The sequence below is a fragment of the Toxorhynchites rutilus genome, chromosome 2 (assembly GCF_029784135.1).
Source record: "Toxorhynchites rutilus septentrionalis strain SRP chromosome 2, ASM2978413v1, whole genome shotgun sequence".
NCBI lineage: Eukaryota > Metazoa > Arthropoda > Insecta > Diptera > Culicidae > Toxorhynchites > Toxorhynchites rutilus.
Window position 1 is genome coordinate 120,729,308 of NC_073745.1, and position 25,510 is coordinate 120,754,817.

Below are 25,510 nucleotides of genomic sequence, written 5' to 3' on the forward strand. Positions count from 1 at the left end.
TTGCACGCATTGAGCGCATGCGCGGGACATGCATCACCGACATCACCATGCACCGACGAACCAATATTCATCGCTAACGCTACCCGTTCACAACTACATAAAAAGAGGTGGCGGTCGAGAGCTTATTCATTCGGTTTTTACACGTTATATTGTAACATCGTCAAATAAACCACTAGTTAGAAGAAAAGTGTTTGACTTCCAAGTGCACTCTTGCCTTCCGAATAAACCTTCGCACCATCGATATCTGGCTAGTAGACTGCTGTGGAAACCAATACCTGCCTTTCTCAAGGCGGAAGAAAGAGTTAATTTCCACACAGTTGAAACGTTCTTTCCGCTTTACAGTCCACTGCCTTGGCGCTGAGGAACGCGCCAACATATGGTCCTTCGAACCGGATATCGAATCAGAGTGCTTATGCGAATTGGTTATCCGGTGAGAGTGTTGTGAACGGAAGTCTGCTAGGGAAAAGTAGTCCGGAAACGCGTATCGAGTGAGAAGTGTGAAAAGAAAACGTTGAGAATGCCGAGAGTACGACACACACCGAAATCCGACCAAGTTTCGGATAAAGAAGCCGCCACACCATCGAAGAAGGAAGATCCCAGAGAATCCTTGTGCAATCAGCTCCAGCAGATGGAAGCTGCCACACCAAAGAAGAAGGAAACAGTGAACACCAGAGAAAATTTATGCTACCAGCGTCAACAGATCAGCAGAAAAGTGAATGTGATTAACCGTCATCTTGAGGAAGCCGAAGATGAGCCACAGAAGATAAACCCATCATTACTGAAAGTGTTTGCGAAGAAACTGGAGCTCCATTATAAGGAGTTCACAGACATTCATCGCGAAATACAAACATTGACCGTTTCATCTGACATCGAGGAGGAGGAAGAAAAATTAGATCAATTTGACGCGCTTCACACGAACACACTCGCTTTGTTGGAGCAACTCACCGATATATTTTCGCCTGCCATGAATTCCAGAACAGAAAATTCAAATCAAACTGTGATTGTTCAACAGCCAATAAGAGCACCTGTGCCAACTTTCGACGGCAGAGTGGAGAACTGGCCGAAGTTCCGCACGATGTTTGAGGATATTTTCGCTCGCAGTGGAGATTCCGATGCAGTTAAACTGCACCATCTCGACAAGGCTCTAATAGACGATGCAGCGGGCTGGATTACAGCAAAGATAATTACAGACAACAATTTTCAACAAACATGGCAGCAACTCATCGATCAATATGAGAATCCAAGAGTGATCGTCGACACACATCTCGACGGATTGCTTGATTTAAAGCCAATAACTAAGCGAAATTTTAAGGATTTACTCGAATTAGTTAAATCTTTCAATCGCCATGTTGGCGGGCTCGAGTATCAGGGGCTGAAAGTGGATGAGCTTTCAGGCCTCATTTTGGTGAAAATTCTTACGTCGAGATTAGATAGCCAAACACTTCAACTTTGGGAGAGGAACCAACAGCATGCTAAATTACCAAATATTCAAGACACCGTATCCTTCCTTCGCAGCGAATGTCAAGTTTTGGAAAGGTTCCAGAATCGATTCCAGGTTACATCAAAGGAGGCGCAGTCTAAGCAGTATACGAGCTTCAGGCCGTCGAACCAGAAATCATACACAGCAACAGCTGCAACTTCCGTAGGTTCCTGTGAAATATGTAACGAGAGCCACCGCCATTTTGAGTGTCCGGAGTTTCATAAGCTATCACCGATCCAGCGTAACGCAAAGGTGAAGGAATTGAAAATCTGTTTTAATTGTCTTCGTCCTGGGCATAGATCCCTAGAATGTTCATCGAAGAAAACATGCGCTCGATGTCACCGTAAACATCACACACTTTTGCATCAGGAATCGTCTACTACAGAAGACCATTCTTTCAGCCACAAAATGGAAGAACAACCATGTTCCAGCACCCCAGAGAAGTTTACCGTCTGCGAGCCAGTCACCAATACGGTTGTATCTTGTAATTGCCACAGAGCTACTACAACTGTGATGTTAATGACTGCTATGGTGCGGGTCAGAGATAATTGTGGATACACAACGCCTTGCAGAGTGTTGCTGGATAGCGGATCACAAGTGAATTTCATATCCAAGTCGTTAATCGATCGTTTGTCCGTCACACGACGGCCAGTGTACAAGCCCATAGCCGGAATTGGTGGGACCAAAACGTACGCCAAAGAAACAGTGATGGTGGAAGTAGAATCGATGCACTCCGACTATTCCACCAATTTTGAATGTTTAGTGGTTCCTAACATAACGGGATCAATTCCAGCAACGCATATACAAGTATCATCATGGCCAATTGATAACAGTATACCCATCGCAGATCCGAACTTCAACAACCCGGCTCCCATCGATATGCTAATTGGCGTCTCACAATTTTTACAATTGTTGAAGACGGGCCGTGTTCAGCTAGGAAACAACTTGCCTGAATTGATAGAAACACATCTTGGATGGGTAGTTGCTGGTAGCATCGACGATGGCGACTCTCAACATTGTTTAGCCGTTGCAAATGATTCAATCTCCGAAGTTCTACGCCAGTTTTGGGAGTTGGAAGAAATTCATGAAGCTTCACAATCTACTGAACAAGAAGAGTGCGAGAAAATATTCCAAACAACCCATTATCGAGATATTACAGGAAGATATGTGGTAAGTTTACCTTTGCGAGAATCAATTCAAGACCTAGGTAACAATCGAACACTGGCCATGCGACGCTTCCTTTCGCTGGAAAGCAGACTTGCGAGAAATCCGGAACTGAAGCAACAGTATCAGCAATTTATCGAAGAATATGAATCTATGGGACACTGTCGAGAAATAAAGGAATCCAATTGTTCACTCGACAAGGGCACGTATTATATTCCGCATCAAGCTATTCTGCGCCCATCGAGTTCAACAACAAAACTGCGAGTAGTGTTTGATGCATCGTCTAAAGCATCACCGAGTGACAAATCACTTAATGACGTCCTTCAAGTAGGAGGAATACTTCAAAGCGATATTTTCAGTATCCTGCTACGATTCAGGAAACATCGTTTCGTTTTCACAGCCGACATTTCAAAAATGTATCGTCAGATCCGAATCAATCCAAACCAGACACGCCTCCAAAGAATATTCTGGCGTTCTCATCAAGATGACCCTCTTCGTATACTGGAACTTACTACAGTGACGTACGGCACGGCTGCCGCACCATTCTTAGCGACCAGATGTTTGATGCAGCTTTGCGAGGACGAAAATGATTCATTTCCACTCGGCGCACAAATCGTCCGCCAAGATTGCTATGTTGATGACGTTATTTCGGGTGCGAATTCAATTAACGAAGCGCTTGTCACCCGCAACCAAATTCGAGGACTGCTGATGAAAGGTGGATTTCCAGTTCATAAATGGAGTTCGAATAGTGCTGAAATTTTAAATGACATACCGGAACCGGACCGAGAAAAGTTAGTGCATTTGGACAATACATCAGTTGTTATAAAGACTTTAGGGATGATATGGAGTCCAGAACAAGACGTGTTTCTTTTTAGTGTAAACAGTGACAATCGTAACCCGACCAAGCGCTCGGTATTGTCCGACATTGGTAAACTTTTCGATCCTCTGGGACTTCTAACACCAGTCACCGTTATCGCCAAGATGATTATGCAGAAAATTTTGAAATCTGGTCTCCCATGGGACGCACCTTTGGAGAACGAGCTACTGGAATCCTGGTTACATTTTCGTGAGGCTTTAGCATCAGTGAGCGAAATAAAAATTCCCAGATATACCATGATTGTAAGTGCTGCTGTCGTGGAAATTCATGGGTTTTCCGACGCTTCAAATGCTGCATACGGAGCAGTAATATACATTCGATGCATCCTAGCAGATGGTACAATCCGCCTTAATATGTTGTGCAGTAAATCCAAGGTATGTCCAATGGGTGAAATGAGTATTCCCCGCAAGGAATTGCTTGGCGCTCGCCTTCTCTCGCGTTTAATAGTGAAAGTGCTGAAATCTCTACAGTTGGAGGTCAAACAAGTGGTTCTATGGTGTGACAGCCAAGTGGTGTTAGCTTGGCTTCAGAAGCCACTATCAGTTTTAGAAGTGTTTGTACGTAATCGCGTGGCAGAAATAGTGAAAAATACCGAAACTTATGCATGGAAGTATGTGAAATCCAAACAAAACCCCGCCGATTTGATCTCCAGAGGACAGTTTCCAAAGGCTCTCAGTACTAACGAACTTTGGTGGACTGGCCCAAAATACCTTAGCATCCTCGAGTATCAATCAGAAACCTCTGAAGACATTCCTGAAAATGAAATTCCGGATATCAAGCAGACAACTGTCATAGTCGTGCCAGTAATCAACAACGAGAAGTTGCCGATATTTTCAAAGTTTAGCTCCTTCAGGAAACTGCAGCGGGTACTCGCATTTGTGCAGCGATTCATCCGCAATTGCCAGCTTAAATCATGTACGGAACGAGTTCTGAAAAATCATCCCACCATTCAAGAACTCCGTTCAGCCTCTCACTTGATAGTGCAGATCATACAACAAGACGTTTTTGCTGATGAAATTCAACGAGTACGAGCTGGAGAACCCAGTAGGAAATTATCCGCTCTTAATCCTATTTACATAGATGGAGTGTTGCGCGTTGGAGGAAGGCTTCAAAACTCCCAGTTATCTTTTAACAGCAAGCATCCGTATTTGCTCCCTAAACATCCAATTACCGATCAAATTATCCGCATGTATCATGAAGAACACCTACATATCGGACCAACAGCATTACTAGCAGCTCTTCGTATGCAGTTCTGGCTAATAGATGGAAGATCCAGCGTTCGGAAGATTACACGAAATTGCGTCACCTGTTTTAGATCAAAACCTAAAGGTTCCAGTCAGTTGATGGGAAATTTGCCGTCTTGCCGAGTTACACCCGCTTATCCGTTTGAAAGAGTTGGAATCGATTATGCCGGGCCTGTGTTTGTCAAAGAAGGCCAACATAAACCAAAGATTGTCAAAGCATTTATAGCTGTCTTTATATGCATGTCAACTAAGGCGGTTCATCTAGAATTAGTATCTGATATGTCAACAGCTGCTTTTTTAGCAACATTGCAGCGATTTGTGAGCCGACGGGGCCTTTGCCGAGAAATATTTTCAGACAACGGAGCCAACTTTAGAGGGGCCAAATCCGAGCTAAATGAATTGTATCATCGGTTCAGAAACCGAGAAGTTGTACACGAAATTGAATGTTTCTGTCTACCAAAGGAAATCTCCTGGAATTTCATTCCTCCAGAAGCGCCAAATTTTGGCGGGCTCTGGGAAAGTGCTGTCAAGATTGCCAAATACCATCTTAAAAGGATATTGAAAACTGCAAATCTGACATTTGAAGAGTATACCACCGTTCTCACCCAAGTAGAGGCAGTTATGAATTCCCGTCCTTTATGCACAACATCTGCAGTACCCGATGCTGATATTCTTACGCCAGGTCATTTCTTAATAGGTCGTCCCCTGATTGCGACACCGGAGCCTAGTTACAACGAACTACCAACGAATCGATTATCGAGATGGCAATTTCTTCAGCACTTACGTGAACAGTTTTGGAGACAATGGAGCCATGATTATTTGTTGAGTTTGCAGCCGAGAGGTAAAAACCGTACGAAGCAGCCAAATATTCGTCCTGGTATGATCGTGTTGCTTGAACAAAGAGATATACCACCGCAATGTTGGAAATTGGGGAGAATAGTACAAACCTATCCGGGTCCCGATGAACTAGTAAGAGCAGTAGATGTCAAGATAGGAGATTCGGTGTATAGAAGAGCAGTATCGAAATTATCTGTCCTTCCCATTGACGACAATGCAGCAGATTCAGTGAGTTCTTTGCAGCCTGGCGGGAGTATGTTCGCGCCCGACTCGACCGCTCCGGAATGACGTCATCGTTGCACGCATTGAGCGCATGCGCGGGACATGCATCACCGACATCACCATGCACCGACGAACCAATATTCATCGCTAACGCTACCCGTTCACAACTACATAAAAAGAGGTGGCGGTCGAGAGCTTATTCATTCGGTTTTTACACGTTATATTGTAACATCGTCAAATAAACCACTAGTTAGAAGAAAAGTGTTTGACTTCCAAGTGCACTCTTGCCTTCCGAATAAACCTTCGCACCATCGATATCTGGCTAGTAGACTGCTGTGGAAACCAATACCTGCCTTTCTCAAGGCGGAAGAAAGAGTTAATTTCCACACAGTTGAAACGTTCTTTCCGCTTTACAGTCCACTGCCTTGGCGCTGAGGAACGCGCCAACACATACAACAAGCCGTACGCCTTTGATAGATTTTATGAGATTTTCGAAATGGGAACGCTTGTGTAGATGTTTAGCATATGTATATCACTTCTATAACACCCTAAGAGCGCATTCCAAAAAACGGGAGTCCCTCACATCGGATGAGATGAAAAAAGCAGAGAATACGTTATGGAGGTTAGTTCAGATGGAAGAATATCCGAATGAGATGAGAATTGTGTCGCAAGAAAAGAAATCTAATAAAAAACGGAAAGAAATTGATCGTTCTAGTCCATTATCAAAGCTCTCCCCTTTCATCGACAATTCAGGAGTTCTGAGAATGGAGACACGTCTGGTTAATGCAGAGTTTCTCGAGTTCGACACTAAATGCCCAGTAATACTACCAAGAAATAATTATGTTACCGCTCTTTTAGTGGATTATTACCATCGGAAGTTCGCTCATTCAAATAACGAGACAGTCGTAAATGAAATTCGTCAGAGATATCACATTTCGCAGCTAAGATCAGTTGTGAAGCAAATATCCAGAAGATGCACTTGGTGCAGGGTTCACAAAGCCAGCCCACGAATTCCCCGAATGGCTCCATTGCCATCAGCGCGTGTAATACCTTATAATCGACCATTCACATACACCGGTATAGATTATTGTGGCCCTTTTCCGGTGAAGGTAGGAAGGAACATAGTGAAAAGATGGGTTGCACTTTTTACTTGTTTGACAGTGAGAGCAGTCCATCTTGAAATCGCCTTTAGCTTATCAACAGAGTCCTGCAAAATGGCTATACGCCGTTTCATCGCCAGGAGAGGTGCACCACTCGAATTTTTCAGCGACAATGGTACAAATTGTCAAGGTTGCAGTAATGAGTTGAAGAACGAAATAAATGGAGTTAATCGTGATCTAGCGGAAACGTTCACTACTGCAAGCACAAAATGGAATTTCAATCCACCATCTGCCCCACATATGGGCGGAAGTTGGGAAAGGCTCGTGCGTTCTGTCAAGACAGCGATGAGAACCTTGAATTTTCAGAAGGCACCTGACGATGAAGCTTTTTCAACTCTAGTAACAGAAGTAGAATCTATCGTAAATTCTCGTCCTTTGACATACGTTCCACTTGATACTCACGATTCGGAATCGCTCACGCCAAACCATTTCCTCCTCTTAAGCTCGCAGGAGGTTCGACAGCCATTGGTGAATTCAATAGATGAAAAAGGAATTCTACGAAACAATTGGAGGCTAATTCAATACTGGTTAGGACAATTTTGGCAGAGATGGATAAAAGAATATTTGCCGACAATCACCCGCCGAACTAAATGGTTTCAGGATGTAAAACCACTGGAGGTAGACGACCTGGTAATAATAGTTGACGAAAGTGCACGAAATAGCTGGAAACGTGGACGGGTTGTTCGAGTGTTGCAAGGATACGTCAAACAGATGTACAGACTGACAAGGGCATCTTACGGCGCCCAGTGGTCAAGTTGGCAGTGTTGGACGTGCTGGAATGCTGTAACGCTGACGAGAACGAGGAGCATTACGGACCCGGGTATGTTAAAGCACCGTCAACATCTGAAAGAGAACCCCTCGTGGGTACAGTGCCATAATTTTATGGAATAAGTGAAAGAACATTGAACTGAAATTTGGAGTTTAAATAATTTGAAATCGTAGCAAACGAGGATTTTGAATCAAATTGCTAGATCATTCTAGAGGAAAAAATATCGAAGATGGAAGTAAAACTGAAGAGCTAGAAACTTTCATATATATCAAGTGAGAAAAATTGAATTTGTTGAAGTTGTTGAGTAGAGTTTATTAATGTATTGATTTAGGTCTAGAATTTGGAAAAACAAAGGATTTTTTTTATAGGATGAGAAATACTCAATTATTTGGATTTCAAGGATTAACTTATAATCCTTGAAATTCATGTAAATTGTTACTAAAAAAATAAATTTAGCTTAAAGCTGATCACTGGAAAAAACTGCTTTGGGACCAGTAACTCGTCATCCGAATACCCTGTATATATCTAAAATCGCATAAAATGCAAAAACACGATGTTCCATGTATTCGATGAATTGCGTGGTAACATTGTCGGATCAAATCGCATATCAGTACGAAAAGCATCGTATATCGTTATATACGGCTTCATATGCGTACGAAATATGACATATACGTATATAGCCTCCACTTTTGCGTGTATATGCTAGTTATATGCATCATATATCATCCAAATGTGTCTTGGTTTTATGTATATCGCCTCCAATTAAAGCTATTCATACGACTTAATGTTTGCTGGGTAATATTAAATAAGAAAATAATATTATATACAAAATCATTTTCAATAAGAGAGTTTTTTTTAATAAAACAAAAACGGTTTTGGATATCAATGAAATTCTCCATTCATGTGAAATATTGTGTTTGGAAAAAAGAAATGTCGTATTTCTGATCGAAATTGACGCTTTATTTAACATACTTCAAATTATCCAATTAAAGTCAAATATGCGCCGTTTTGTTCGCAAACTTGTTTGCCATTTAGAAGGCAACTTCATTATCCCTCCCTCATAACCCCCCCCCCCCTCCTAATTTGCAAAAAAACTCAGACAGCCAGTTTTCGCAAACCTCTTTTGAAGCCAACTTAGTATCACCAAGAGCGTTTTGCATGGACCGAAAGAGATGATACTGACTTGGAGCCAGGTCCGGATTATACGGTGGGTGCAATAGGACATCCAATATGAGCTCCCGTAGCTTCTGGCAGGTCATCAAAGATGTGTGAGGCCGAGCGTTGTCCTGGTGGAAAACAACACCATTCCTATTGATAATTTCCGGCCGCTTCTGTTCAATCGCCTGTTTCAAACGGTCAAGCTGCTCACAGTAGGGAACCGAGTTGAGGGTCTGGCCATAGTTGAACAGCTCATAGTGGATGATTCCCTTCCAATCCCATCAAACACACAGCAAAACCTTCCTGGTCGTCAATCCGGGCTTGGCGATGGTTTGGGCCGACTCACCGCGCTTCGACCACGACTTTTTTCGCTTTAGGTTGGACCACTTTTCATCACCAGTCACCATCTTCTTCAAAAATGGGTCGAGTTCGTTCCGTTTCAGCAGGGCATCGCAGGCGTTGATTCGGTTTAAAAGATTTTTTTTGCGTCAACTCGTGTGGCACCCATACATCCAGCTTTTTTTGGAATCCAATCTTCTGCAAATGGTTCCAAACGGTTTTATGGTCTATACCCAGTCCCTGGCCAATCGAGCGAGTGCTCACACGCCGGTCTACTTGGATGATTTCAACGATTTTATCGGTTTCCACGACGATTGGCCTACCGAACGAAATCGATCAAATCAACGCTGTGCTGTGCGAATCGTTACAGTATCGGGTCCATAAACTACACGAATTTTTTCGGCCGCCTTCGTTGCAGTTTTACCTCGCAGGTAGTAAAAAACGTAAAATATTGTGAATTTTTTGCTTTGTGATGTTGTAAGATTCTTCTGAAGGCCTGACTAAGATCCTTACTACCGATGGTATCAAATGGCTGCGTTTCAACGTTCTTTCGATCCCAAAGTTAATTTCCCTACAAATTTAAACGATGAGTCCGACTATTGGTATGATTCAGATGATTTTTTTTTTTTTTTTATTAAATCGTTTATTTTTACAGGCTCAGTTACATAAGTTTAAAGGAGCCAAACTCCTGACTGTATTGTTACAAGTATATATAAACATTTTTCCTTAATTCTAATGTTAATGGTGTAGAAAACCGATTACTCGCGGTCTACTCGAGTTTAGAAGGGTGACATATTTTCTTCAGGAAAAGGAAGGGATAAAAGGATATGTTGACAATGTTCACTCTCACATTCACACTCACATTCATTACACTCAATTCTTAAGCCTATCTTATATCTAAAATGTTTTTACAGTTCACCTTATTCTATTGTTAATAAGAAGGGATTTGATTTCTCGCGAAGAAAAAGGAAAAGGAGAATATAAGGATATAAGGATAATCAGACACGAAGATCGATAACTTTTAGGAAGACATATATTTGGGACATGTAATCAAGGTCTAAACCAGCCAACACATCTCTCACCGGCACATTGGGCTGCCTTCCTCTAGCCCGAAGAGAGTTTTCTAAATTCGATCTGGCAACAAGATACTCCTCGCACGACCAAACAACGTGTTCGACGTCGTGGTAACCTTGGCCGCAGGCACAGATATTGCTGTCGGCAAGATCAAAACGAAAGAGTAGCGCGTTTAACGAACAGTGATTGGACATGAGTCGGGAGAAGGTGCGAATAAAGTCCCGACTCAAGTCCAGACTTTTGAACCATGGTTTGAGGCTAACCTTAGGGATAATTGAGTGGAGCCACCGGCCCAATTCATCTTCGTTCCATTTGCGTTGCCAGTTAACGATGGTATTTTTACGAACTAAAGAATAAAATTCATTGAAGGCGATTTGACGCTGATAAATTTCGCCTTCAATTGCACCTACCTTTGCTAATGAGTCAGCCCTCTCATTACCCGGAATTGAGCAATGTGAAGGGACCCAGACAAAGGTAATGACATAACAGCGTCTGGATAAAGCACTCAAAATTTCTCGTATTCTCTCAAGGAAGTACGGCGAGTGCTTTTCCGGCCTCACTGAACGGATAGCTTCAACAGAGCTAAGACTATCTGTTACAATGTAATAGTGTTCAACAGGTCGTGAGGCGACGCTGTCCAGCGCCCAGTGTATTGCTGCCAATTCAGCAATATACACTGAGCAAGGATACTGAAGACTGTGTGAGGTGCTAAAAAAATTGTTGAACACTCCAAATCCTGTGGACTCATTCATAGAGGACCCATCAGTAAAGTACATATTATCACAATTGACACGCCCATACTTTGCTTCGAAAATCGTAGGAACGATCCCCGATCGATGATAATCTGGAATTCCATGGATATCCTGCTTCATGGACAGATCAAAATGTACAGAGGAATTGATGTAGTCAGGAAAACAAACACGGTTGGGAATATACGAAGAAGGATCAACCTGCATGGAGACGAATTCATGATATGAGCTCATGAATCCAGAATGAAAATTTAGCTCGATCAGCTGCTCAAAATTTCCGATCACCAATGGGTTCATGACCTTACACCGGATGAGGAACCGAAGAGATAATAAATTGAAGCGATCTTTTAGTGGGAGTAGGCCTGCCAAAACCTCGAGACTCATGGTATGCGTTGAGGGCATACATCCCAACGCAATACGGAGACAAAGATACTGAATTCGCTCGAGTTTAATGAGGTGTGTTTTGGCAGCTGATTGAAAACAGAAACTGCCATACTCCATCACTGAGAGAATAGTTGTTCGATACAACATTATAAGATCTTCGGGATGGGCTCCCCACCAGGTGCCGGTAATTGTACGGAGAAAGTTTATTCTTTGTTGACATTTTTTACTCAGATACCTAATATGGGCCCCCCAAGTACATTTGGAGTCGAACCATACCCCAAGATACTTGAATGACATAGCATGAGTGATCGGTTTACCCAAAAGTTGAAGCTTTGGTTTTGCTGGTCTATGCTTCCTAGAAAAAACCACCATCTCTGTTTTCTCCGTGGAGAATTCGATCCCTAGCCCAATGGCCCAGGTTGAAAAATTGTTCAAAGTATCTTGTAAGGGTCCTTGCAGGTCGGATTCGTTTGATCCTACGACAGACACCACTCCATCATCTGCAAGTTGTCTTAGGCTGCAATTTTGTGTAAGGCAATTGTCGATGTCGCTTACATAGAAGTTGTACAATAGGGGGCTTAAACATGAGCCCTGGGGGAGGCCCATGTAAGAGAACCGACTTACTGCCGAATCTCCGTGAGAAAAGTTCAAATGTTTCTCACAAAGCAAGTTATATAACATATTATTCAATAGAGGCGGCAGACCCCGAAAGTGTAATTTGTCTGACAAAACCTCTATTGAAACAGAATCAAAGGCCCCCTTTATGTCCAAGAATACTGAAGCCATTTGTTTTTTTCCGGCGTAAGCCATTTGAATTTCTGAAGAAAGCAACGCAAGACAATCATTCGTCCCCTTGCCCCTGCGGAACCCATATTGTGTATCTGAGAGTAAGCCATTCGTTTCAACCCAACGATCAAGGCGAAACAAGATCATTTTCTCCAACAATTTCCGTATACAAGACAGCATTGCTATTGGGCGGTACGAATTGAAGTCGGACGCGGGCTTTCCGGGTTTTTTAATAGCTATAACTCGTACTTGTCTCCAATCATCTGGAACAATATTATGCTCCATAAACCGATTGAATAAATTCAACAAGCGATGTTTCGCCACATCAGGGAGGTTTTTCAGCAAGTTGAACTTAATTCTATCCGATCCCGGCGCAGAATTGTTACACGAAAGGAGAGCAAGAGAGAATTCTACCATCGAAAACTCGGAATCAAGATCGCACCTATCTTGTGAAATATCTCGAACAATTTTTTGTACAGGAACGGAATCGGGACAAACCTTCCGTGCAAAATTTAAAATCCATCGATGTGAATATATTCAGATGATAATATCAAACATTTTTTCACAGAAGAATCAACGGAACTGCATGTTTATGCCATCCATAGCCAACCATAGCGGAATAAGCGAACAGCAAAGCGAAGCCTGCGAATCGACAACATGCAACATTAGCAACGGCGTTATTTAATTTTAACTAAGCTAGGGAACATAACTTTATATCGAGGCCCCAATAATTTGAACGGAAATAAATATATTTAAGTATTATTTTTCTCTTCAAGCTAACCACAAGTGTTTTAAAAAGCCACCCTGATGTTCCTGAACTGTAACTTATGTTGAACCAACGTTGAACCGATATCTTATACTGGGTTATACTGGCTGCTTTGAAATTTGTTTGCCATTGTTATCGCGTAATGCTTCCTTTACAATGCAGGCTTTTAATCGCATGCGAAATACTCACTCGCGATATTTTTCAATGCAGCTCTTTACAATGCTTAGCGATATAGCGCGATAATTTGTCATAATCTGTCTGTCAAACCTGCATCCCTCTAATCATACTGTCATTATTTGTTATGGACAAGATCGTACTAGATTGGTGGAACAAAATCATATCGCTAGAAATGTGAATGGAAGTATAAAACTCCAAATAATTAATAATTGAAAAACTAACGAATTCAATCAAATATTAACAAAAATGTGTAAAAATAATTATGATTATGCAGCAATACGCTTGCAATAAGTGATCGATTCAGCTCTCACTTTATGAAGCGTTTCATATGTACAGAGCTGAACATTTCTTTCGATATATCGTTCCACCCATCAAGCATATTTTGTTCCACCTGTCTGATGTATATAGTGTCTCCTATCAAAACAACGCGATTTTCCAGCCAAAGCTTGGAGAGCTCTATCTTTTTTCGCACTGTCATGGGTGATTTCGCGCTTTGCTCTGATTGGTTGACGAGTAAAAATCGCGATTGAAGGAAAAAAATCGCGCTCATTGTGGATGATTGTAAATCCGGCATAATATATACGAATAATTCGTATTGCAAAAATTGACTAATCATTGGTAATGCTTCCTTTACAATGCAGGCTTTTAATCGCATGCGATATACTCACTCGCGATATTTTTCAGTGCAGTCCTTCGCAATGGTTAGCGATATCGAGCTAAAAATCAGTCATAATCTGTCTGTCAAACCTGCATCTCTCTAATCATACTACCATTTTCTGTTATGAACAAGTTCGTACTAGATTGGTGGAACAAAATCATATCGCTAGAAATGTGAATGCACGTATAAAATTTCGATAATTAATGAATGAAAAACTAACGAATTCAATCAAATATTAACAAAAAAGTGTAAAAATAATTATGATGCAGCAATACGCTTGCAATAGGTGATCGATGCAGCTCTCACTTTTATTTCGATATACCGTTCCACCCATCAAGTATATTTGGTTCCACCTGTCTGATGAATGTAGTGTCTCCTATTAAAGCAACGCGATTTTCGCAGTCAAAGCTTGGAGAGTTCTATTTTTTTTCACACTGTCATGGGTGATTTCGCGCTTTGCTCTGATTGGTTGACGAATAAAAATCGCTATTGAAGAAAAAAATCGCGCTCATTGTAGATGATGTAAATCCGGCATAATATTTACCGAAAAATTCGTCATATATCCCAATGTTTCCTAAAGGTGGCCGTACACTGTTTGCCCGGAGGTCAAATATTTGTTATTTTTTGACAGATAAGGTTTGATTTGATATTTGTACAAACACTATTTTGTTTGCCACTCTTCAATTTTCAACAGTAGTAAACAATATCAAACACCGAACATGGAATAAATCAACTGAAATATTCAAGGTAACCTAACCATGTACCGACAGGTTCGAAGAACAGACTGAAAAAATATTTTAGGCATCCAATAGTTGAATATTTGCTTGTCGTGTTTTGTGTAGAATATATTTGATCAGTACACGTTGACCAAATTTTATCTGTCAAAAAGAGTCAAATATTTGGCTTCGGTCAAACAGTGTATGAGCACCCTAAGAGTGTAGCGACATCTGCAGAATTGTTTACTTTCTGATGACATTTTGAATACAAACTAGTGTGTGTTCTTAGCGCGCGTTATTTTTTCCAGAAGTCATATACATTTTCAAAACATTGTTCAACGATTCTCACTCCCAAACTACTAATCTACAATGGCGATTAATATCAAGTTCAAACAATCTGATCTAGAAACAAGTCTCGAAAATCCAGCAAAAATCCATTTCGTGCCGGCCACTATTGAAGGCGATGGATCTGCCAAAGTTGAACAGTATTTTGATTCCTACACCGAAGAATTGGTGGATAAAAGTGTGCTTTGTGAACTATACTGAAGTACAATTTTATGAGTTCCCTTTCATCTCTTTCACAGCTCTGGTCAACGCGCTACGCGGCTATCCTTTGCGCGGAAAGGAATTCACGCTACCGGAAGGTCACACCGCTGTAATATTTCAAGAAACACAAAAACCACTGTCAGCCGAGGAGGATCGAAACTTCAGCTTTGCGGGCGCGTTTCAAAAATTTACATACTGGAATTACGATAAGATTCCATCGAAAAGTGATCCATTGGTAAAAGCGCTTGATTGGATGCAACTGTCCCAGGCACTTCACGATCCGCTGTCAACAGATGAAGACAAAAAGTCGGTGATAAAGAAAGAAAAATAAGTTTAATAGTTAATTTTGTTGTATATTATTCATTCTGTTTTGTTGTATGTCACATAAAGTTGTAAGAATAAACACTGTCTCTGCAACCTATCTTTACGCGTAATTTTGCTTTTGGAATCCTGAATACGATCGCTCATTGCAGACCGTATGAGGAAGCTAGCTAGCATTAAAAAGTATATTTAACCACTAAAATGTTTGCAACGAATTACGCTGCATTTTTTGGTGGAGGTCTATACACGCCTACGACAACTGCATGATCTCGCTCATAGGGTTCAAGGGTGATTTGTTCCTGGGGTTTCAATTTCTCTGCCTGTAATTTCTTTACTTCCGCTGCAAATACTGCTTCCGGAACGGCTGTCGAGTCGATACAGGATGCTTTAATGGAAATCACAAAATGACCACCATTCCGTAGGAACTGATGAGCATTCAGGGCCACGATACGGGCCTGATCAGGCTGTGCAACGTCGGCGAAGACGGTATCCACAAGGCCGACCAGCATTCTATATTTATGTGGATGGCGAGCATCTTCAATGATGGGGATGATATTGGTTCGCTTCTTAGCAACGTTTAACAGATCACGGCCGGAACGATGTGAGAACTCGACTGCGTATACGAGTCCTTCCGGTCCTACGATGTCTGACACGTGCGAAACTGTTGTTCCAGAAGCTGCGCCTAAATAGAGCACTTTCGAGCCTGGTGGCATGTGAATTTTATCTACTCCTCCTAATACCGCAGCGGCCAACTTCGATCGGAAAGGATTCCACACTCTGTATTCATTCTTTTCCCCGTTGGTCTGAAACGAAATTCTAGCATTAATACTTACTACAGAAAGTGAACATGAGTTAGCAAAGGAAAGCGTTTCAGACAGCAAGTTCTACAATAGAATGCCATGGAAATAGTTTGCCTCAGGCTCCTTTTTCCAACAAGCAAACTATCGCTGGCCACATTTCCGCCAATTCAATACCCCTGTGCTATTCATCATTATTGTTTACTAGTAATACTCAAACGATAATTCATATTATTACCTCTACTGAAATTCGCTTCTCTCCGTAAACTTCCGATCCAGGCACCAGATTTAGGGTTACTAGTGCGTCTTCCTTGCCACGGGCAATAAACACTCCCTCATGACGATGAGGTTCGATAACAACAGTTTTGCCTCCTTTGAAACCACCTCCCTTTGCTCCACCTCCACGACCACCAGGACCACCGCGGCCACGTCCGCCACCAGCTCCTCGGCCACCCCCACGACCACCAAAACCACCGCGGCCACCACCACCTCCGCCGCCACGACCACCAAATCCTCCTCTACCACCACCACCACCACCGCCACCGCGACCACCACCACCTCCGCGTCCGCCACCGCCTCCACGACCCCCGCGTCCACCGCCACCTCTAGGGGAAAATCCTAATCAAAAAATAAACATGAGTGAATAGTGAGGTTATGGAGATCAAAACAATGCGGTATTCGTGGATATCGAAAATTAATGCATCCCTTATCTCAATTCCTAGTTTGAACTTTTTATATTCTACATTGTTAATGAGATGAGCTACATTTCATCGACAAAATAGAATATTATAAAGAAAAAAAAATATTTCCATGACGCTGCTATGCAATCATTCCACGCTTTATGATAAGGCTAAACATGTTTCACTTACCTGGCTTCATGGCTGTATATTAATGTTTTCCCTAGGCTCTACAATGAATTACCGCAAATTAGCCAAAATCACTGGGTTTACAAAATAAATTCCACCACTATTAACTAATAATAATCTGAAACGTACGTTTGCGTTGAGCTAGCAACACAACACGTGCGATCAGAGAAATAAATGCTTTGACTCTCGGCGTTTGGCTGTAGCGCGGTGACGTTTCGGCAAGACATTCGGTTAATGTGCCCTTCAGTAATGGTTTGATGGAGCATTTTAACAAAATATTAAGGCTCGGTCACACAAATCCAGTCTATCGAAGAAGGTAGACCAATACAGATGTTATTTTTATCCCTTTTATTTATTTTAGGCTCATTAGCATTTTAGCTGTAACAGAGCCGAATTTCAATCGTGTACATGTCACATGTTTATCGTATCTATAATTAGCACATTACACAGTTGCCATTTTTCGGCGTTAGAATATTCCCTTCTATACCATTGCATATGGTACACGTTTTTACACAGTAGCCATTTAGGCGTAAGAGTTTTCAATCAGTTCTTCCATTATCCAGTTATACCGGACAGCGGAGACAGTTGATTGATCATTGTTGAGTTATTTATAGAACAGCAGCCTGATGTGTCTTGCAGAGCAGAGCAGTTGTATGGATGAATCGATCTTATTTCGACCGTGGAACCATCTTCATAGCTGATGATTGTTGCATGGACGTAGTTATTCTGTAACAACACAAAGATGGTCAATGAGAGCCCTGGAGTTTTGAAATCAAGATCGATCGCTTACTAAGCGAACGCGCAACCAATGTGGCAACGGAGACCCCCTTGTTTTTTTTTATCAGTCATATTTTGTTGGCACATGTTGTAAAAAATATTCATGAAAATATAAAAAAAAGCGTCCTCCATTAGCGACTTGACAGTTTTGTGTCTTCGTCTTCGATAGCAATTTTATTGATCACATGGGCTCTCAATTAACTTTTGTATTGTTGTTGCCTTGTTGTTTGCACTGTTTTGTTATTTTTTAGTGCGAAAATTCAAATTACGAATTGTTTTGCGATATTTACGTATAAACGTAACCGGAGCACAATTTCCATTATGAATTTATTTTTTTGTAATTAAATTTATTCAAGGGTCAATGTAATGATGACGAATTCTCCATCTAACGAGGATAAGTAACCGTGGCGGCCCCAAGACACCAATGTGACGCAATCCGACTCGACCGCTCACCCGACGTCGGAAGCGGCGGTCTATCGCAAGCAATCCTGTGTTCCATCGATTGCCGGGTTAGTTGGGAACATAGGAGACGATCCTTCAGTTTGGTCCGACCGAGCATTAGCCAGCGTTGGACGTCATACGTTTGCCTGGTGCATTACGTTTGCCCGGTTAATTTTTGCTTCGAAATAGGTGTGACACTCCGGTGGCGTTCCCAAAAGCGCGTTTTCGTAGCACTTAAAAATATCAAAACAGTGCAAATAACAATACAAAAGAAATAAAATTGCTATCTATTGAATTTTGGATCCACCGTCCACCGGATCGATCGCTGTAAACGGGGCCGTGGTGGTCATATGACCGAAATCGAATTTCATTCTTAAAATGTATTGGAAGCATGGCGGAGCACAGTCTTGCAGCATGTGTAAGAGGGGCATATGATAACGCGCATGATACAGTCACCGAGTGGCCTGCGTAAGTGCGATAGCACGCATAAAGGCCACATGCGATGCGCTCACCGAATGGTGGAACGCAAGGCGGAGCAATGTCTCGTAAGCCTGTATGACGGTCTCGTGCATACGATAGGTCACCGAGTGGCTTGCGTTTCATAGCGATAGCTCGCATGAAGGCTGCATGCGTTGCGGTCACAGAGCAGCCTGTGTATAAGAGGTACACGATAGCACACATAAAAGCTGAAGCGCAAGGTGGAGCACAGTTTTGAAAACCTGCATGACGGTCTCGTGCATACGATAGGTGCGCAGTTGTTCCGAGTGAGCATATGCACGACACAGTTTATGTCGGGTATAGTAACCCACGCATGACGAGGCATCTCTTTTGTGTGTAAACCATTAAGGTAGTGATGAATATGCTATTCAGCATGGTTCTAGGCACTAAGGAAGCGATTGGTCTTTGAGGAAGACTTTTGAAACAACCTGATATGGAGCTACTCACCTATGTAAAAACAAAAAAAACTTTGAAGTTGCTCGATTGCGAGTAGCACCATACATACAAATCAAATGTTAAATTCCGTGGTATGGGTATGTCCATCATTCTCCGGTTCGTCTGACGTTTAACTCGCACCGAATAACTGACAACGTAGAAACCCGGCATAATCTGAGACGAGGCATGGCAACTGGCTTCTTACTTCTTCGAATAAACCCCAATAACAGGAATGCCGAACCACGGATGCTTTTTGTATCATATATTCTATTAATAGTTACATTTGGATGATGTAGAGCAAAATTATTGCAAACATTGCAACAAATTGTATTTTTCTGTTATGCTATATGATGAAAACTCGTTTAAGAGTTTTTACCATGAGTACATTATGCAGAAGTATATTTTCAAATATTAGTGACAACCCTTTAAGCGGCCTATATATTTCTGATATTGAAAAGTTTTACAATATATTGTACGAAATCGAAAAATTTACTGTGCAACGTTGAAGTTTATGGAACAATCATCTTATATACCATTTTTTATGGAGAGTGTAGTCTAGTTTCAGGGCATAACGCCCCTCTCGGTGGTGCAGTGATTGAACTTCGTACTACACTGGAGAAATAGTTTAGTAAAAGCAGCTACCAAATCTTTAGTAGCCAAAACATTGGTAAAATATACAAATGTTTTGTAAATATTACCAAAATTGCGTAAAAGCGATGTCAGACGCAATGAACGTTCCTACCAGAGATTCGTAGATTTTACTTCATACCATTAGTAACTTTGTTTTTTGTCATACCTAACATCTGTGATGTGCGCACTTTGCAAATCGCCATTTCTATTTTGGAGATGAAGCGATTCGGAGGTAAGTATTTTTGTAATGTTACGTTTCATTACATATATACATATTTAATATTATTAACATATGTATTTCTTTTCTTCATATAGACACGAGAGAACAAAATGCGGATGAAACGTGCTGGTGCTACCGGCACTCCCTAAATAATGCTAACTAGAGCGATGCAGCAGGAAGATGAACGGGAACTTTCCTCGTGTACGCTGCTCATAGAATAAGTTATATATTATTATTATAATGTATTCTAAGTATGTGGAGTTAAATGTAACCAAATATAATTTTTTAAATTAAAAATAATTATTAAAAAACATTTCTATTATCCCTGATGATTATCTCTCACAAATGAGAAGCAAAATTTTCACTGATATTGCACCAATGTTGGACCAACAAATCGTAGTTTGTTTGACGTTTGTGCCTACCATTTTTCTTTCGTAATATGTACCAATGATTAGTAGGGTAGAAAATGACTAGAGAATTGGTAACATGTACCAAAAAATTCGTCGTATTTACTAACTATTCCTCTCAGTGTAGAGATGGGCAAAACAGTTCAGTCCCTAACCGTTCATCTGAATGAACCAGTTCTTTTGAACCGTTCTTTCGTTCAGCGGTATCAATATCGGTTTCAAGAATAACGTAGGGACTTAGCTGTAACTCAACATACATAGACAGCTTTTCATATCCTAGCATTGTTGCAATTTTTTGATTTGTATGGAATGTATTTTTTTGAAATTACGGGAGAAAGAATGTGCTTTTTCTTTAAAAGCAAACTGTTTGTGTAAATGCAGTAAGCTACATCTAATTAAACATCTAGCTAATTGATATGATATGTAATGCGACACGTTTAATTGCACATTTTATGTATCGATGTTTACAAAACATCGGTCCCAAATTATATTCCCACATTGAAAGTCGCCACCATACGTCAACACTGTACCACTGTCAGCGACTATCCAATTACAGGTCAAAATTGCCTTCAATACGACACTGAGGCCGAGTACATAGTGAATGCGATGCGATGCGGGCGTATTTGCGGTAAAGCTCTTTCGTTCACGAATGCGGAAATCAAATGCAAACCGCCCGGACCTGACATAGTAAACGCGATTTCAATGCGTCGAAACTGTGCGTGGAGTGTTTTGCCGGGAGTGAACGCAAATGATGGTTGCCAGACGATTTATCTATAAGTATTTTCACAACCGAACTCATCGAACAAAAATAAAAATTGTGTTGTTGAGAGAAAAAGTAACAAAATGCCACTGAGAAAAATGTTTCATTTGCTGTACCTTCAATTTAGATTTTCGGTTGAAGCTTTTTTGAGAAAAATACAATTTATTATCAAACTAAATATCTCACAATTCAACTGTTTACAGAATGAAGATTTGTTATCAAACCTGCATCCTTGTGCTAGGTTTTTTATATGTGGAGAATGGAGTGGAATGAAACATAAAAAAACGCACGTTCAGTATGTCATAGCACGCGATGAGCTCCAATTCATCGCTCCGCATCGCATCGCTCCGCATCGCATCGCACCGCGCCGCGTTTACTATGTCCTTAGCCTGAGTGGTGCCTCGGCATGTCGAATTATATGTAACTTAATGTGTATCTCTATCAATCGACAATAGTTTTTGTGTATGTAATTCGATTCGCACAAAATATGTGCATTTTTCATATCTGTTCGGACTAAACATAGCTTCCAGCATAGATCATGTTTCATAATGGTTCCATCAGAGAAAAAATCCAATAACGATTTTGACGTAGGACTAGGTTTTTCATTTCTGTATCGGGGTGTAAGTTCGAAGAGAGTGACGCTAGGATTCGAAAGATAAAATGTCCAAGATGTATATGATGTATATGATTAATTGATCCAAAAAAATGTTTGAATAGCTGAAAAACTGCTTCGAAACATACTATCGAAATCTATATAAATATAGCAATCATTATTTATTATAGTAATTTTCAACACTTATGGCTGATTCATCACTTTGACCTTTCATTTTGGAAGAATGTCGAGAGTGAGATTTAAACTCATGATCTTTACCGTGAGAAGTATGAATTTTACCACTACACCAGATCGCCTCCACCCAAAAATAGTAATCACTTGAAATATCACTTCGAGGGACGAATGACCTTCAGATGAAAGTCTCCTAAAAAACTATAAACTGAACAAGAACTGAATATCACTTCAGTTGCGATTGGACTGCGGTTGAGGCATGATGCATGATGTCGACAAAAACATCTCTCAGTTTCTATTCTGCTTTCGCATGTGTTCTTGGAAAATTGTTTGCTTGTGAATGCGCTCGAGCAGAGGAATATTCACACACATTTGACTATGTGTTCAAGTGATGCATCGATATCTGAGAGCATCAGTTTCTATTCTGCTTTCACATGGAATAGTCATGAAAAATGGTTTGCTTGTGATTGCACCCAAGCGAAGGAATATTCTCACACATTTGCACATTTGACTAAGTTTTCTGTCCGAGAGCATCTGTTTCCGTTCTGGTTTCGCATGGAATGGTTATGAACAATCTCGTGTATTCGAATGAATTCGGCTCTGTTACAGCTGAATTGCTAAATGAGCCCAATAAAATAAACTGATGAGATAAAAAAAAATCTCGTTTATTGATCTCATGAAAACAAAACGAATCATATATAAGATATCTTCAATTGCTTTTACAAAACCACTCAAACCCATCGGTTTTTTCAAGACCACCAACACGTTTGATAGAGTTGAATTTTTCATTGCAATTCCATACTTATACATTATAAAAACTTATATGTAATTCGAAATATAAACTACCGAAATTTAATTTAATGTTGAACTCAAAATTGTATATACATTAACAAAACAAGCCCTGTGTTACATTGTACTTTTGCTTTTCAATGACAATATCGTTATACTTTGTAGCATCTACAAATGTTCTCGTTGTATTCATCCGTTCCATCCAGCACAATCTGCCTTCCACATCTATTCAGTTCAACTGCCTTCATTCGTTCGCAAAGAATTCGCTCGCAAACAGTTCGGTCCAAAAAAGTTCACTCTCAATTAGTTCGTTCTCAAACAATTTACTCTCAATCAGTTCGTGTGGCGAAGTACTGTTCTTTAAAAAAGAACGACCGTTCGTTCACTCTTTCTGGCGAACTAGTTCATTTGTACTACACTGGAGAAATAGTTTAGTAAAAGCAGCTACCAAATCTTTAGTAGCCAAAACATTGGTAAAATATACAAATGTTTTGTAAATATTACCAAAATTGCGTAAAAGCGATGTCAGACGCAATGAACGTTCCTACCAGAGATTCGTAGATTTTACTTCATACCATTAGTAACTTTGTTTTTTTGTCATTCCTAACATCTGTGATGTGCGCACTTTGCAATCGCCATTTCTATTTTGGAGATGAAGCGATTCGGAGGTAAGCATTTTGTTGATGTTACGTTTCATTACATATATACATATTTAATATTATTAACATATGTATTTCTTTTCTTCATAGAGACACGAGAGAACAAAATGCGGATGAAACGTGCTGGTGCTACCGACACTCCCTAAATAATGCAAACTAGAGCGATGCAGCAGGAAGAGTAACGGGAACTTTCCTCGTGTACGCTGCTCATAGAATAAGTTATATATTATTATTATTATGTATTCTAGGTATGTGAAGTTAAATGTAATCAAATAGAATTTTTTAAATTAAAAACAATTATTAAAAAACATTTTTACTATCCCTGATGATTATCTCTCCCAAATGAGAAGCAAAATTTTCACTGTTATTGCACCAATGTTGGACCAACAAATCGAAGTTTGTTTGACGTTTGTGCCTACCATTTTTCTTTCGTAATATGTACCAATGATTAGTAGGGTAGAAAATGACTAGAGAATTGGTAACATGTACCAAAAAATTCGTCGTATTTACTAACTATTCCTCTCAGTGTAGTTTGTACCAAGGCGTATATTAAGGTGGAACGTTATGTCAGAATAGCTGTTCAGCCATTACTTGAGTTCGAATTGACAGCGGCCAAATGAACGGCTCGAGTTTCCGAGAAAGAGGATAACAAATGGCATGCAATGAGGAGTGCATACCACTATGTGTAGTCATCCCCGATTTTTGAAATTAATTGTTCATCCACTAATCGAATACTTTTCAGCAGTTTGTTATTCGATACGATTAATCGCTCCAAATAATCGTTTAATCGATTAATCGTCACACTGAGAGAAATAGTCAGTTAGACTAATATTTCTGATTTGTTAGAAAGCCATCTGGCATCAAAAAAGTGTTCATTCCGCCTGAAAATCAATTATTATCTTTTACGCTCCTCTAAACTTGTAAACGAAGCTCATTTCGCATCGACGACATTGAGCTTCTTTTAGGTGTTTAGGAGAGCATCAAAGATAATGATTGATTTCAGGATAAAACTGCAGCGGCCGCACGGGTTTTTTGCTCTGGGTTTGGATCGATTAATCGACGTAAATTATTCGTTCGCTTCGATTATTGGTTGTGCAGTATTCGTTCGATTAATAATCGTTTTCTGTAGGAAGTATTCGATTAATCGATTAATCGAACGATTATCGGGGATCACTAGCTATGTGGTCACCTGCTTACGCTGTTGGCATCATTGTTGTGTTTCGGTGACTGCTGCAAGTTATTCACCCTCATTCTTGTTTTCGAACGAAAAAAAATCATTCGATAGAATTTACCATTTGTATTCTTGTTTTCGTACGAATCAAATCCATTCATTCGAACTTTCGAAAATTGAACAATTCGAACGAATCGGCCATTCTAGTTTTCGTACGAATGTGTTTTTTCACGTGGTTTCTAAACGTCACTTTTATCTTGCGAATTCCGTTCGATTGTTAAATCAGTACATATTCATGTTTTTCGGATAATTTGAGCTTAAGTCGTACTGATTCTGCTGTTCAATCTATTATTGAAGGAATTGAGTCATTGAGGATTATGAATATGATTCATGAACATTATTAATATTTCATTTCTTTGTATACTTTTTATTATTGTTTTTGCTGTTGATTATTACTGGACTGCAACAGTTAGTAAAATTCAATAATTGGGTTGATTTTCCGGCAAAATTAACGAACGATCACTGTATGAGCGACACTTTCACCGTTGCTTTGATGAACTCTTGCATGAAATTTTATTGATGCATGAAATCTTGCATCTGATATTTATGTTCGAAAAAGGTCTTGTACGAACGGATTCGTACGAAAACAAGAAAGTATTTTTCGAAATTGTTCGAATCAAGTCTTTCGAACGAAAGTCAGATACGGCCGTAAACAAGAATAAGGGTGATTGTCTTCATTGCTGTTTTATGGGACGTGAGGGTTGTTGCCGTTGCTGCTGGGATTGGCAATTCAGCGATGTGGGAGTTGTGCTAGTGGGTATATGAAAGAGCCACTACCGACGGGTTTGT

The 25,510-nt window shown here is 40.5% G+C and overlaps 3 protein-coding genes across 3 annotated transcripts; 2 read left to right on the plus strand and 1 right to left on the minus strand.

Moving 5' to 3' along the window:
* The first annotated feature begins 517 nt into the window (after positions 1–517).
* Positions 518–4,754, plus strand: LOC129766084 (uncharacterized). Its single transcript, XM_055766539.1, has 2 exons — positions 518–4,546; positions 4,602–4,754. The coding sequence occupies exons 1-2, from the start codon at positions 518–520 to the stop codon at positions 4,752–4,754; spliced, it is 4,182 nt and encodes a 1,393-aa protein (XP_055622514.1).
* A 10,069-nt stretch (positions 4,755–14,823) lies between these two features.
* LOC129767886 (uncharacterized) lies at positions 14,824–15,511 on the plus strand. Its single transcript, XM_055769137.1, has 2 exons — positions 14,824–15,083; positions 15,145–15,511. The coding sequence occupies exons 1-2, from the start codon at positions 14,930–14,932 to the stop codon at positions 15,435–15,437; spliced, it is 447 nt and encodes a 148-aa protein (XP_055625112.1). The 5' UTR covers positions 14,824–14,929; the 3' UTR covers positions 15,438–15,511.
* Positions 15,439–17,302, minus strand: LOC129767885 (rRNA 2'-O-methyltransferase fibrillarin). Its single transcript, XM_055769136.1, has 3 exons — positions 17,094–17,302; positions 16,463–16,842; positions 15,439–16,230 (listed from the first exon to the last, which is right to left on the minus strand). The coding sequence occupies exons 1-3, from the start codon at positions 17,101–17,103 to the stop codon at positions 15,643–15,645; spliced, it is 978 nt and encodes a 325-aa protein (XP_055625111.1). The 5' UTR covers positions 17,104–17,302; the 3' UTR covers positions 15,439–15,642.
* Positions 17,303–25,510: the final 8,208 nt, after the last annotated feature.

Excerpts from the sequence above, each read along its gene's own strand:
- LOC129766084 (XM_055766539.1), top strand. The coding sequence starts at position 518 with ATGCCGAGAGTACGACACACACCGAAATCCGACCAAGTTTCGGATAAA. Across the intron at positions 4,547-4,601 it reads TTGCTGATGAAATTCAACGA|ATGGAGTGTTGCGCGTTGGA; the intron begins GTACGAGCTGGA and ends CTATTTACATAG.
- LOC129767886 (XM_055769137.1), top strand. The coding sequence starts at position 14,930 with ATGGCGATTAATATCAAGTTCAAACAATCTGATCTAGAAACAAGTCTC. Across the intron at positions 15,084-15,144 it reads CGAAGAATTGGTGGATAAAA|CTCTGGTCAACGCGCTACGC; the intron begins GTGTGCTTTGTG and ends TCTCTTTCACAG.
- LOC129767885 (XM_055769136.1), bottom strand. Across the intron at positions 16,231-16,462 it reads AGAAGCGAATTTCAGTAGAG|ACCAACGGGGAAAAGAATGA; the intron begins GTAATAATATGA and ends ATTTCGTTTCAG.